Source organism: Papio anubis, unplaced genomic scaffold (genome assembly GCF_008728515.1).
Source record: "Papio anubis isolate 15944 unplaced genomic scaffold, Panubis1.0 scaffold51, whole genome shotgun sequence".
NCBI classification, from domain to species: domain Eukaryota; kingdom Metazoa; phylum Chordata; class Mammalia; order Primates; family Cercopithecidae; genus Papio; species Papio anubis.
Window position 1 is genome coordinate 195,811 of NW_022165303.1, and position 16,357 is coordinate 212,167.

General features: G+C 37.7%; 1 protein-coding gene across 10 annotated transcripts in view; it reads right to left on the reverse strand.

The window, feature by feature from the left end:
* The window catches only part of LOC116273280 (membrane cofactor protein), a 43,313-nt gene that overhangs the window by 10,898 nt on the left and 16,058 nt on the right, over positions 1–16,357 (reverse strand). For all 10 annotated transcript variants that reach the window (XM_031662259.1, XM_031662261.1, XM_031662262.1 and 7 more), the window contains 2 exons: positions 13,979–14,020; positions 933–971 (listed from right to left, as the gene is read on the reverse strand). In XM_031662259.1, coding sequence (XP_031518119.1) covers positions 933–971; positions 13,979–14,020 — 81 coding nt within the window. The remainder of the gene's footprint in view (positions 1–932; positions 972–13,978; positions 14,021–16,357) is intronic.

Here is a 16,357-nt window from a genome sequence, read left to right on the forward strand (position 1 = left end):
TATCACCCAGATGGTATTTACAGAGTCTTCACAAATAATACTTTATCTTATCAATCCCCTTCCCACCCTCTCTACTTCCGTACTCTGCCCTGCCCCAAAATTAAGACATAGTCCTAAATACCAATAGGATTCCCATAATAAATGAAACACCAGGGCACATGGATAAAAAATATACAGAGAAACCTGAGCATACATTTTTGACTATCTAGAGAACACAAAATCCTATAAAATCTTAATTTTTAGAAATGTTTCTGTCTGTAGTACCTTTGCTTCTAAACTGCCATTACTTTTATTAAACTGCTATAAGTCAAAGCATAAAGTGCTGTGTTCAACTCTGCTCTTCTCATCTCATAAACAGTTATCAAGCATTTAATGGTTTAAGATGGCAAATAGATTTACTGGCACAATGACACCTGGACAACAGATTTTGAAGGTAAGGCAAATACTAAAAAACAAGCCTAAGATGCATTACATAAAATGATTAACCATTATTACTAAACTAGGCTAAGAAATGAAAGGTAACAGATTTTTGTTTTTACTGATTAAGAAATCTTTGTTTCATTGTCCTATATCACAGCTGTACTTTAGCATTTTTTTTAACATGCATTGTGTAAACTGCGTGAGCCTACATCAAGTGTGTTAAATCAGCTTGTTACAGAAAAAATAAACCCAACTCAGATTACTTTAAGGTTCATGTAATATAAGATATGAATAGAAAGAAAATTTATCTACAGATTACCATCACAAAATAACAATATAATGTGGAAAGAAAATTGTGTTTTATATATTTTGACCTACATACAAACACAGCATTTAAGAAAGTTATCTTACCCTACCAAGGATCCTATGTTTGGGCACCTCATAAAAACTGTAATTACTTACACATTTCTACACATACTACCACTTATATTTGTCATGATAGCTATACCAACCCAAACTGTTAAGTATTCCTTCATCAGGTTTGGGATATCCTAGAAAAAAGAAGAAATATAGATTAAATTTAAAAAAAGAAAGAAAGAATTAAATAAATCTTAAAATCCTTTAAATTCATAGCGTGATTTTTTTTCACCTTTGTAGAAAATCCCTTAAACATAATTTTCCTTATAAACTATATTAATGTTTCTCAAAGTGGTATCATAAAAATTTATAAACTTGTATTTAATGTCATAATCTTCCTTCTTCCTGCCCACTCACATTTCCTCTGACAATATTCTGTGGTTCAACATGCAAATTTATCTTTATTATATTCTCAAAATTAGTCTATAAATCCAGTGTGATTCTAATTAAAATAAAAAGATATAGGGATTAGCCAGGCATGGTGGCTCACGCCTGTAATCCCAGCACTTTGGGAGGCTGAGGCGGGCGGATCACGAGGTCAGGAGTTCGAGACCATCCTGGCCAACCTGGTGACACCCTGTCTCTACTAAAAAAAAAAAAAATACAAAAATTAGCTGGGTGTGGTAGTGCGCGCCTGTAATCCCAGCTACTCAGGAGGCTGAGGCAGGAGAATCTCTTGAACCCAGGAGGCGGAGGTTGCAGTGAGCCGAGATAGAGCCACTGCACTCCAGCCTGGCAATAGAGTGAGATTCTGTCTCAAAAAAAAAAAAAGAGGGATTAATAAAAATAAATGCTTTAGAGTTGACCTGAAATGGAAGGAAGCTTCCTCAACATAATAAAGGCCATATATTAAAAACCCACAGTTAACATCATATTCAATGTTAAATGAATGAAGGCTTTTTCCCTAAGATCAGGAAGAAGACAGGGTGTCCATGTTTGCCACTTCTATCTGACATAGGACTGAAAGTTCTAACCAGAGCAATTAGGTAAAGAAAAGGAATTCAAATTAGAAAGGAAGAAATAAAATTCGCTCTGTTTGCAGATGACATAATCTTTTATTTAGAAAACCCTAAGGATCTCACATATACATACACATGCAAAAATCTCTTAGAACTAATAAATGAATTCAATCAAGTGGCAGGTTACAAAATCAACATACAAAACTCAGTTGTATTTCTATACACTAACAATGAATAATCTGAAAAGGAATTTAAAAAACAGTATCATTTGTAATAGTATCAAAAAGAATAAAATACTTAGGAACAAACTAAGGAGGTGAAAGACTTGTACACTGAAAACTATAAAACTGCTAAAAAAAATTAAAGATATAAATAAATGGAAAGACACTTGTGTTTATGGATTGGAAAAATTTAGTATTTTAAAACTGTTATTACTATACAAAGCAATCTTCAGATTCAGTGCAACCCCTATGAAAATCCTGATGATGGCATTTTTTGTTTGTTTCTGAAATAGAAAAATCCATTCTAAAATACATATGAAATCTCAAGGGACCACAAACAGCCAAAACAATCCTGGAAACAAAGAGCAAGGTTGAGAAGGCTCACACTTTCTGATTCCAAAACTATAATAATCAGAACAATGTTAATGCCAAAAAGGCAAACATACAGACCAATGGAATAGAACAGAGACCTTGGAAATAAACCCCTGCATATATGGTCAAATGGTTTTCAACAAGACTGACAAAGAACAGTCAAATGGGGAAAGGGCAGTCTCTTCTACAAATGGTGCTGGTAAAACTGGATATCCACATGCAAAAAAAGTGAAGCTGGACCCTTATCATATACAAACATAAACTCAAAATAGATCAGAGACCTAAACATAAGAGGTAAAACTATAAAATGCTTCTTGACATTGGATCTGGCTATGATTTCTTGGATGTAACTCCAAAAGCCCAGGCAAGACGAAAAAAAACCATTGTTTTTCATCAATTAAAAGCAAATTTTGTGCATCAAATGACACTATCAACAGAGTGAAAAGGCAACCCACAGAATGGGAGGAAATATTTGTAAATCATATATTTGGTAAGGGAGTAATATCCAAAACATATAAATAACTCCTAAAACTCAGTAACAAATATCAACTCAACTTGAAAATGGGCAAAAGACTTAAAAAGATATTTCTCTAAAGAAGATATACAAATGACCAATAAGCACATGAAAAGATTCTCAACATATTTCTAATTATTAGGGAAATGCATATCTACCTCATGTCTATTAGGATGGTCTATGGTTTGAATGTCCCCTTCAAAACTCATGATGAAATTTAATTGTCAATATAATGTTATTGGGGTGGCACCTTTAAGAGGTGTTTAGGTTATTATGGCTCTGTCCTCATGAATGGACTAATGTCATTATTGCAGGGGTATGTTTGTTATTTTAGGGCATGGCTTTGTCCCTCTTACCCTCTCCTTCACCGTCTCTTTTCCCTTCCACCATGTGATGCCTTCCATCATATTATGACAAAGCAAGAGGGCCCTCACAGATGCCCATGCCTTGATATTAGACTTCTCAGCCTCCAGAATTGTAAGAAATAAATTTCTGTTCATTATAAGTTACTCAGTCTGTGGTATTCTGTTATCACAGTACAAAACAGACTAAGACACTTGGCTATTACTAAAAAAACAATAAGTGTTGGTGGAGATGTGGAAAAATTGGAACCTTTGTTAAAGGTTCCCACTGCTGGTGGGAATGTAAAATGGTGCAGCCACTGTGGAAGACAGTATGCCAGTTCCTCAAAATATTAAAAATAGAATTCCCTTATGATCTAGCAATTCTACTCCCAGGTATATACCTAAAAGAAGTGAATACAGGAACTCAAACAGATATGTGTACACCTATGCTTATAACAGCATTACTCAAAAGAGCCGAAAAGTAAAAACAAACCAACCCAAGTGTCTAGCAACAGATGAATGAATAAATGAAATATAGTATATACATATAATGGACTATTATTCAGCCATAAAAAGGAATGAAGTTCTGATTCATGTCACAAGATAGATCTAGGTGAACCTTAAAAACATTATGCTTAGTAAAATAAGCCAGACACAAAAGGACAAATAGTGGGATGCCATATAAGTGGACTCCACTTATTATAATTATATAAGTTTACCTAGAATAGGCAAATTCACAGAGACAAAAAGTAGATAGTGGTTATCGTCAGGTGATGGGGATAGGGAGCAATGGACAATTACTGTTTAATGAGTAGAGATTCAGTGTGGGATGATTATAATATTCTAGAGATGGATGGTACCGATGATTACATAACAATGTCAGTGTACTTAATGCCACTGAGTTGGAAACAACATGGTCAAAATGATAAAATAAAAAGTTTATTTGGAAAAATTAACATGAGAGTACCTTAGAAATTTCTGAAAAGGAAGTGTTCTGGCAGTTATTAAAACATATAGTACTATAGTTAAAAAAAAAAAAAAAAGACTTGCTTCTGGTACAAAAATGGAAGAATGGACAAAGTTCAAAGGAGACAAGAGGATGGAACACCTATGAATGCAATACAAACTGGCATTTCCAATCAGTTGGGAAGAAGACAACTTATTCAAAAAATGGCGCTGTTTAGCTATTGGATGGTGGGTGGTGAGTGGAGTGGGGTGAGGTGGAACCATATATCTCATTATATACACCAGAATAAATTTCAGATTTACCAACGATTTAAGTGCAAAGACCAAAGTCAGAACACATGGTTGAAATCTTTATATAATTTCAGCATATGGAAGACCTAAAGTTTTAGTAAGAAAGACATCAAAGTCATAGCCATTAGGGAAAAGATCAATACATCCAGCTATCTATTCATGTAAAATGTCTGAACATATAAATGACCACTGATAGAAGAATAGTTAAATGAAATATGGTATATATTAAAGTCATCATTAGAAAGGATGAGAATAAATCTAAACACAACCCCAATCTAACAGTGTAAGTGGAAAAAGTTCAAGTTGCAGAAAAACATGTACAGCATGATATCATTTTTAAGAGAAGAGAGAACACTAAACTACATGTATAATAACACATAAAAATATGTTGATGGTCCTAGGCAAAGCAATCAGACAAGAGAAAGAAACAAAGGGCATCCAAATAGGAAGAGAGGAAGTCACACTATCTCTGTCCACAGACAGCATGATCCTATATTTAGAAAACCGCATGGTCTTGGCCTAAAAGCTGCTCCAGATGTTTATCAAAAACTTCACCAAAGTTGCAGGACACAAAATCAACATACAAAAATCACTAGCATTCCTATACACCAATAACAGCCAAACTGAAAGCCAAATCAGAGAGGCAATCCCACTCAAAATTACTACAAAAAGAATAAAATACCTAGGAATACAGCTAACCAGAGAGTTGAAACATCTCTACAATGAGAATTATAAAAGAATCTCAAAGAAATCAGAGAAGATACAAACAAATGGAAAAACATCCCATGCTCATGGATGGAAGAATCAATATCATTAAAATGGCTATACTGCCCAAAGCAATTTACAGATTCAATGCTATCCCTATCAAACTACCAATAACATTCTTCACAGAACTAGATAAAACTATTTTAAAATTCATATGGAACCAAAAAGAGCCTGAATAGCCATGAAAATCTTAAGCAAAAAGAACAAAGCTGGAGGCATCACATTACCTGACTTGAAACTATACTACAAGGCTACACTAACCAAAACAGCATGGTACTGGTACAAAAACAGGCATATACACCAATGGAACAGAAGAGAGCCTAGAAATAAGGCTGCACATCTACGACCATCTGACCTTCCACAGAACTGACAAAAACAAGCAATGGGAAAAAGATTCCCTATTCAATAAATGGTGCTGGGATAACTGGCTAGCCATATGCAGAAGATTGAAACTGGACCCCTTCCTTACACCACACACAAAAATCAACTCAAGATGGATTAAAGATTTACATGTAAAACCCAAAACTATAAAAACCCTGGAAGACAACCTAGGCAATATCACTCTGGACATAAGAACTGACAAAGATTTCATGACAAAGACGCCAAAAACAATCGCAACACAAGCAAAAATTGACAAGTAGGATTGAAGTACATTGAAGAGCTTCTGCACAGCAAAAGAAGCTATCAACAGAGTAAACAGATGACCTACAGAATGGGAGAAAATTTTTGCAAACTACGCATCTGACAAAGGTCTAATATTTAGCATTCATAGGAACTTAAACAAATTTACAAGAGACAACTCCATTAAAACGTGGGCAAAGCACATGAACAGACACTTCTCAAAAGAAGACATATATGTGGCCAACAAACATAGAAAAAAAGCTCAATATCACGATCATTAGAGAAATGCAAATCAAAACCACAGTGAGATACCATTTTACACCAGTCAGAATGGCTATTATTAAAAAGTCAAAAAATAACAGATGCTGGTGAGGCTGTAGAGAAAAGGGAACACTTATATGCTGTTAGTGGGAGTGTAATTCAGTTCAACCATGTGGGAAGCAGTATGGTGATTCCTCAAAGAGCTAAAATCAAAACTACCATTTAACCCAGCAATCCCATTACTGGGTATATACCCAGAGAAATATAAATCATTCTGCCATAAAGATACATGCATGTGAATGTTCACTGCAGCACTGCTCACAATAACAAGACAAGGAATCAACCTAAATGCCCATCCGTGACAGATTGGACAAAGAAAATGTGGTACATATACACCATGGAATACTACACAGCCATAAAAAAGAATGCACACATGTCTTCAGCAGGAACGTGGGTGGAGCTGGAGGCTATCATCCTTATCAAACAAATGCAGAAACAGAAAACTAAATACTGCATGTTCTCACTTTTAAGTGGGAGCTAAATGGTAAGAACATACGAACACAAAGAAGGAAACAACAGACACTGGAGTATACTTGAGCAGGGAGGGTGGGAGTAGGAAGAAGAGCAGAAAAGATACCTATTGGGTACTAGGCTTAATACCCGGGTGATGAAATAATATGTACAACAAATCCCCGTGACACATTTACCTATGTAACAAACCTTCACATGTACCCCCAAATCTAAAATAAAACTTTTTTAAAAAAGATGTTGATGTACAAAGATAGATTTAAAAAGAAACCCTAAACTATTAACAGTGATTAACCTGGGTAATGAGTTAAAAATAAAACTAATCTTTTACTCTATATACTTTTGTAATGTTTGAAATTCTACAAAAGTATATTCATACACTACTCATGTAATTAAAAGTTATAAAAAGTAATCTATATCCAATAGTATAACAAGCTTAAAACTGACAAAACAAAAGAACCTCGAAAAAATTGTTCACTTCATATGAACAAAAGCCCTTTTAGGGCTTTAATTCATAATGAGCTCTCAAAAATCACTAAGAAAAATATTTTAGAAACCTAACAGAAAAATAGACAAAGCATATGAATAAATAAATGTAGATCAAAAAAAGTTCAGCTTCACTGACAATTAAAGAAATGCAAATTGGTCAGGCATGGTGGGTCACGCCTGTAATCCTAGCACTTTGGGAGGCTGAGGCAGGAGGATCGCTTAAGCCTAGGAGGTGGAGAAGAGACTTGGCAACACAGCAAAACCCTGTCTCTACAAAAAATACAAAAAAATTAGCTGGATGTGGTGGCACGTGCCTGTAGTTCCAGCTACCTGGGAGACTGAGGTGGAAGAATCACCTGAGCCCAGGAGGTTGACGCTGCAGTGAGCTGTGGTTGCACCACTGCGCTCCAACCTGGGCAACAGAGTGAGACCCTGTCTCAAAAAAAACAAAAACAACTAAAAACCAACAACCAAGAAATGCAAATTAAAACAGGATGTTATTTTTCACCCATCATTTAAAAATTAACTTTTTTTTAGACACATCTTAAGTTTTTAATTAAAAAAAGTTTTAAGTAAAAAAAATTCTTGTTCAAGATGGCTGAATAGGAACAGCTCTAGTGTGCAGCTCCAGCGAGATTGACACAGAAGACGGGTGATTTCTGCATTTCCAATTGAGGTACCTGGTTCGTCTCATTGGGACTGGTGGAACAGTGAGTGCAGCCCAAGGAGGGCAAGCTGAAGCAGGGCGGGGCATCGCCTCACCCAGCAAGTGCAAGGGTCGGGGGATTTCCCTTTCCTAGCCAAGGGAAGCCATGACAGACTGTACCTGGAGAAATGGTATACTCCTGACCAAATACTGCACTTTTCCCACAGTCTTAGCAACCAGCAGACCAGGAGATACCTTCCTGTGCATGGCTCAGTGTGTCCCACCCTCACAGAGCCTTGCTCACTGCTAGCGCAGCAGTCTGAGATTGACCTGCAATGCTGCAGCTTGATGGGGGGAGGGATGTCCACCATTGCTGAGGCTTGAGTAGCTCACAGTGTAAACAAAGAGGTCTCAAAGCACGAACTGGGCAGAGCGCACTGCAGCTCAGTAAGGCTTACTGCCGCTATAGATTCCACCTCTGGGGGCAGGAAATGGTAGGACAAATGGCAGCAGACAGCTTCTGCAGACTTAAACGTCCCTGTCTGACAGCTCTGAAGAGAGCAGTGGTTCTCTGAACACGGTGTTCAAGCTTTGAGAATGGACAGACTGCCTCCTCAAGTGGGTCCCTGAACCCTGTGTAGCCTGACTGGGAAAGACCTCCCAGTAGGGGCTGACAGACACCTCAAACAGGTGGGTGCCCACTCTGGGACAAAGCTTCCAGAGGAAGGATCAGGCAGCAATATTTGTGGTTCTGCAGCCTCCACTGGTGACACCCAGGCAAACAGGGTCTGGAGTGGACCTCCAGCAAACTCCAACACACCTGCAGCTGAGGGGTCTGACAGTTGGAAGGAAAACAAACAAACAGAAAGGAATAGCATCAACATCAACAAAAAGGACATCAACACCAAAACCCCATCTGCAGGTCACCAACATCTAAGACCAAAGGTAGATAAAAACCACAAAGATGATAGAAACCAGAGCAGAAAAGCTGAAAACTCCAAAAAACAGAGCGCCTCTTCTCCTCCAAAGGATCACAGCTCCTCACCAGCAAGGGAACAACACTGGATGGAGAATAAGTTTGATGAGCTGACAGAAGTAGGTTTCAGAAGGTTGGTAATAACAAACTTCTCCAAGCTAAAGGAGCATGTTCTAACCCACTGCAAGGAAGCTAAAAACCTTGAAAAAGGTTAGACAAATGGCTAAACTAGAATAAACAGTGTAGAGAAGACCTTAAATGACCTTATGGAAAACCACGGCACAAGAACTTTGTGACACATGCACAAGCTTCAATAGCTGATTCAATCAAGTGGAAGAAAGGGTATCAGTAATTGAAGATCAAATTAATGAAAAAAAAAAGCAAGAAGACAAGATTAGAGAAAAAAGAGTGAAAAGAAAGAAACAAAGCCTCCAAGAAACATGGGACTATGTGAAAAGACCAAATCTACGTTTAATTGGTGTACCTGAAAGTGACGGGGAGAATGGAATCAAGTTAGAAAACACTCTTCAGGATACTATCCAGGAGAACTTCCCCAAACTAGGAAGGCAGGCCAACATTCGAATTCAGGAAATACAGAGAACACCACAAAGACACTCCTCGAGAATTGCAACCCCAAGACACATCATCATCAGATTCACCAAGGCTGAAATGAAGGAAAAAATGCTAAGGACAGCCAGAAAGGTCGGGTTACTCACAGAGGGAAGCCCATCAGACTAACAGCAGATCTCTCGGCAGAAACCTTACAAGCCTTAAGAGAGTGGGGGTCAATATGCAACATTCTTAAAGAAAAGAATTTTCAACCTAGAATCTCATATCCAGCCAAACTAAGCTTCATAAGTCAAGGAGAAATAAAATAGTTTACAGATAAGCAAATGCTGAGAGATTTTGTCACCACCAGGCCTATGGCCTTACAAGAGCTCCTGAAGGAGGCACTAAACATGGAAAGGAACAGCCAGTACCAGCCACTGCAAACACATGCCAAATGGTAAAGACCATCAATGCTACAAAGAAACTGCATCAGTTAACGGGCAAAATAACCAGCTAACATCATAATGACAGGATCAAATTCAAACATAACACTATTAACCTTAAATGCAAATGGGCTAAATGCCCCAACTAAAAGACACAGACTGGCAAATTCGATAGAGTCAAGACCCATCAGTGTGCTGTATTCAGGAGACCCATCTCACGTGCAAAGATGCACATAGGCTCAAAATAAAGGGATGGAGGAAGATCTACCAAGCAAATGGAAAGTACAAAAGAAGGGGTTGCAATTCTAGTCTCTGATAAAACAGCTTTAAACCAACAAAGATCAAAAGAGACAAAGAAGGCCACTACATAATAGTAAAAGGATCAATTCACCAAGAAGAGCTAACTATCCTAAATATATATGCACCCAATACAGGAGCACCCAGATTCATAAAGCCAAGTCCTTAGAAACCTACAAAGAGACATAGACTCCCACACAGTAATAATGGCAGCCTTTAACACCCCACTGTCAATATTAGATCAATGAGACCGAAGGTTAACAAGGATATCCAGGACTTGAACTCAGCTCTGGACCAAGCAGACCTAATAGACATCTACAGAACTCTACACCCCGAATCAACAGAACATACATTCTTCTCAGCGCCACATCACACTTATTCTAAAATTGACCACATAATTGGTAGTAAAACACTCCTCAGCAAATGTAAAAGAACAGAAATCACAACAAATTGTCTCTGACCACAGTACAATCAAATTAGAACTCAGGATTAATAAACTCACTACATGGAAACTGAACAACCTGCTCCTGAATGACCACTGGGTAAATAAAGAAATGAAGGCTGAAATAAAGTTGTTATTTGAAACAACAAGAACAAAGACACAATGTACCAGAATCTCTGGGACACATTTAAATCAGTGTGTAGAGGGAAATTTATAGCACTAAATGCCCATAAGAGAAAGCAGGAAAGATCTAAAATCAACTACCTAACATCGCAATTAAAAGAACTAGAGAAGCAAGAGCAAACAAATTCAAAAGCTAACAGAAGGCAAGAAATAACTAAGATCAGAGCACAACTGGAAGTAGAGACATAAAAAACCCTTCAAAAACTCAATGAATCCAGGAGCTGGTTTTCTGAAAAGATCAACAAAAATGACCGCTAGCAAGACTAATAAAGAAGAAAAGAAAGAATAATCAAATAGATGCAATAAAAAATGATAAAGGGGCTATCACCACCGATCCCACATAAATACAAACTACCATCAGAGAATACTATAAACACCTCTATGCAAATAAACTAGAAAATCCAGAAGAAACGGATAAATTCCTGGACATATACACCCTCCTAAGACTAAACCAGGAAGAAGCTGAATCTCTGAATAGACCAATAACAGGTTCTGAAATTGAGGAAATAATTAATAGCCTAACAACCAAAAAAAGTCCAGGACCAAATGGATTCACAGCCGAATTCCATCAGACATAAAAAGAGGAGCAGGTACCATTCCTTCTGAAACTATTTCAATCAATAGAAAAAGAGGGAATCCTCCCTAACTCATTTTAGGAGGCTAGCATCATCCTGATACCAAAGCCTGGTAGAGACACAACAAAAAAAGAGAATTTTAGGCCAATATCCCTGATGAACATCAATGCAAAAATCCTCAACAAAATACTGGCAAACCGAATCCAGCAGCACATCAAAAAGCTTATCGACCACGATCAAGTTGGCTTCATCCCTGGGATGCAAGGCTGGTTCAACATACTCAAATCAATAAACGTAATCCACCACATAAACAGAACCAACAGAACCAACAACAAAAATGACATGACTATCTCAAAAGATGCAGAAAAGGCCTTCGACAAAATTCAACAGCCCTTCATGCTTAAAAACTCTCACTAAACTAGGTATTGATGGAACATAACTCAAAATAGTAAGACCTATTTATGACAAACCCACAGCCAATATCATACCAAATGGGCAAAAACTGGAAGCATTCCTTTTGAAAACCGGCGCAAGACAAGGATTCCCTCTCTTACCACTCCTATTCAACATAGTGTTGGAAGTTCTGGCTAGGGCGATCAGGCAAGAGAAAGAAATAAAGGGTATTCAATTAGGAAAAGCGGAAGTCAAATTATCTATGTTTGCAGATGACATGATTATAAAATAGGAAAAGAGGAACTCAAATTGTCTATGTTTGCAGATGATATGATTGTATATTTAGAAAACCCCATCATCTCAGCCCAAAATCTCCACAAGCTGATAAGCAATTTCAGCAAAGTCTCAGGATACAAAATCAATGTGCAAACATCACAAGCATTCCTATACACCAATAATAGACAAAGAGAGAGCCAAATAATGAGTGAATTCCCATTCGCAATTACTACAAAGAGAATAAATACCTAGGAATCCAACTTACAAGGGATGTGAAGGACCTCTTCCAGGAGAACTACAAAACACTGCTCAATGAAATAGAAGAGGACACAAACAAATGGAAGAATATTCCATGCTCATGGATAGGAAGAATCAATATTGGGAAAATGGCCATACTGCCCAAGGTAATTTATAGATTCAATGCCATCCACATCAAGCTACTACTGACTTTCGTCACAGAATTGGAAAAAAACTACTTTAAATTTCATATGGAACCAAAAAAGAGCCCATATAGCCAAGACAATCCTAAGCAAAAAGAACAAAGCTGGAGGCATCACACTACCTGACTTCAAACTATACTACAAGGCTACAGTAACCAAAACAGCATGGTACTGGTACCAAAACAGAGATGTAGACCAATGGAACAGAACAGAGCCCTCAGAAATAGTACCACACATCTACAACCATCTGATCTTTGACAAACCTGACAAAAACAAGCAATGGGGGAAAGGATTCCCTATTTAATAAATTGTGCTGGGGAAACTGGCTGGCCATATGTAGAAAGCTGAAACTGGATCCCTTCCTTACACCTTATACAAAAATTAATTTAAGATGGATTAAAGACTTAACTGTAAGACCTAACACCATAAAAATCCTAGAAGAAAACCTAGGCAATACCATTCAGGACACAGGAATGGGCAAAGACTTCATGACTAAAACACCAAAAGCAATGGCAACAAAAGCCAAAATTGACAAATGGGATCTAATTAAACTAAAGAGTTTCTACACAGCCAAAGAAACTATCATCAGAATGAACAGGCAACCTACAGAGTAGGAAAAAATCTTTGCAATCTGCCCATCTGACAAAGGGCTAACATCCAGAATCTACAAAGAACTTAAACAAATTTACAAGAAAAAAACAACCCCATCAAAAAGTGGGCAAAGGATATGAACAGACACTTCTCAAAAGAAGACATTTATACAGCCAACAGACACATGAAGAAATGCTCATCATCACTGGTCATCAGAGAAACGCAAATCAAAACCACAATAAGGTATCATTCATGCCAGTTAGAATGGAGATTATTAAAAAGTCAGGAAACAACAGATGCTGGAGAGGATGTGGAGAAATAGAAACACTTTTACACTCTTGGTGGGAGTGTAAATTAGTTCAACCACTGTGAAAGACAGTATGGTGATTCCTCAAGGATCTACAACTAGAAATACCATTTGACCCAGCAATCCCATTACTGGGTATATACCCAAAGGATTATAAATCATGCTACTATAAAGACACATGCACATGTATGTTTACTGCAGCACTACTCACAATAGCAAAGACTTGGAACTAGCCCAAATGCCCATCAATGATAGACTAGATAAAGAAAATGTGGCACATACACACCACGGAATACTATGCAGCCATGAAAAAGGATGCGTTCATGTCCTTTGCAGGGACATGGATGAAGATGGAAACCATCATTCTAATCAAACTATCGCAAGGACAGAAAACCAAACACTTCATGTTCTCATTCATAGGTGGGAGTTGAACAACGAGAATACATGGACACAGGGTAGGGAACATCACACACCAGGGCTTGTTGGTGGTGGGGGGCTAGGGGAGGGATAGCATTAGGAGAAATACCTAATATAAATGATGCATTGATGGGTGCAGCAAACCAACATGGCACATGTATACCTATGTATCAAACCTACATGTTGTACACATGTACCCTAGAGCTTAAAGTATAATAAAAATAAATAAATAAATAAATTCTTAATAATATCAGTAGGATAAAGGGTTAACCAACCTGGATAATTTGAGACTGGAGGCTTGTAAGTAGGCCTAGGACCTAGAAAAATAAGTTTGATTTTATAAATTCACCAGGGCCTTATCAATATAAAATTATGACTTTAATTTTGATATTGACTTTTTATCAAAATGAAAACTACACATACTTTACAACCTTTGCAATTCCACATCTTAGAATTTAACCTACATATATATTTACACAAGTATATAAGGATGTATGTACAAGAATGCTCACTACATTTTGTATTTTATAATGGAAATCCTAGAAGATAACCAATAGTAAATCATTAAAGTAATGTGAGGCTGGGCGTGGTGGCTCATGCCTGTAATCCCAGCACTGTGGGAGGCCGAGGCAGGTGAATCACTTGAGGTCAGGAGTTCGAGACTAGCCAGGCCATAATGGAGAAACCCCATCTCTACTAAAAATACAAAAAATTAGCCGGTGTAGTGGTGGGCGCCTATAATCCCAGCTGCTTGGGAGTCTGAGGCGACAGGAGAACTGCTTGGACCCGGGAGGCGGAGGCTGCAGTGAGCTGAGACCGCGCCACTGCACACCATCCTGGGTGACAGAGCGAGACTCTCTCAAAAAAAAAAGGAATGTGCTTGGGGTAAACATATTTTTCTTTTTAAAAAACTGTAAGTAGTATGATACTACATAATTTACATCTTTCTCTTTTCCACTTAGGACTTCCTCGACATTTCTTCATGTTAACACATTTAGATCTACCTTGACATCATTATGTTGTTATTTAGTCTTCCTCTAACTGATGATAAAAAATGACTGACAATCCCGTAAGGAATTTTGATTTGTGATGTTTCAAAAAATATCCTTGCATTTTCTCTTTTTAATAAACATTTTATCACAAGCAGTTCTCTCTTCTGCTCTCCGTTCTCCCAACACTAAGCTAGACCAGTGTTTTATAAATACTTTATGAAATGCTTATCGTCAATTCTTTCAAAAGACTGTATCAACAAACTTAGTGCATATGCCCACTAGCAGCACGTTAGTAAGCATGGATGCCTCACTGAGTATAAATTGCACATGCAATCTTGTTTTGCTTATATATCAGTCCACTAAAAAACCCATCTCTTCCTGACCCTCAAACCCTACAGCACTCAACTCAGGAGGCTACCAGTTACCAAGCTCTTATAGGAATTATAAGGTATTTTGTTTTTGTTTGTGTGTGTGTGTGTGTGTGTTTGTTTTTTTCTTGTTTTTTTTTTTTTTTGAGATGGAGTCCTACTCTATCACCCAGGCTGGAGTGCAGTGGCATGATCTTGGCTCACTGCAACCTCTGCCCCTCGGGTTCAAGCGGTTCTCCTGCCTCAGCCTCCCGAGTAGCTGGGATTACAAGTGCCTGCCACCATGCCCAGTTAATTTTTGTACTTTTAGTAGAGATGGGGTTTCACCAACTTAGCCAGGCTGGTCTTGAACTTCTGACCTCGTGATCCACCCACCTCAGCCTCCCAAAGTGCTGGTATTACAGGCGTGAGCTACCCCGCCCAGCCTATAAGAAGGTATTTTAATTACTATGTTAACATGCATAATTCCTTTCGATCCTTTAAAATATTAGGGAGATAGGAAATATATAATCAAATTAGAAGCCACTGATTGAGATTTCAGTTCAACACTCATATTATACTAAAGGGAAACTGAAGACCACAGAAATGATGTTAACTAAGCACACTCTGCCCAGACTAAAGCTCTACCCACAATTACTACTGTCTCTTGCTTCTGCTGCAAGCAAAGCGAAACCAGAGATTAAATCAGGATAATTCCTCCCGTCATATCAAAATAATCTCTCCAGTCATAAGCACAGTGGATGACCAGGAGTCCCTGCAAAAGTCTTCTTTTTCATTTCAATAAATAAGGACTTTTTCCTGCCTTTCAGTTGCTATAACATTTAGTGCTATTGCCAGATAAAACTGCCCACTAGAGAGAGAGAAAAAAAAAAGCAACATTATGAGGTGTAGAAGAGGGGCAGGTAGGGAAGAGGCAGAAATATAGATCTTGTTCTGAGGACAGCAGAAATTTCCCTGTTTAAATGTGTTACATGAGAAGACTCAAACTTGCTGCATTCCAGAAAATGAAAGAGTCATGCAATAGGAACAAACTCAGTAAAGGTGTCAACAGATCACTTCTGAAAAGAATAAAATAGCACAGTTGATGACATAAAACATACATATTAACGAACAAACATATTAACACACATACATATTAACTAACATACATGAACTTTCCCCTTCCCTAACATTAATTTAAGCGTAGGATAAGTCATATTAGCTAGCTCTAAGACCTTTCTATATACCAGGCACTGTGCTAAGTGCTTTTAATGCATCCCACTTATACCTTACTAATACGCAGTAAGGAAGGTAC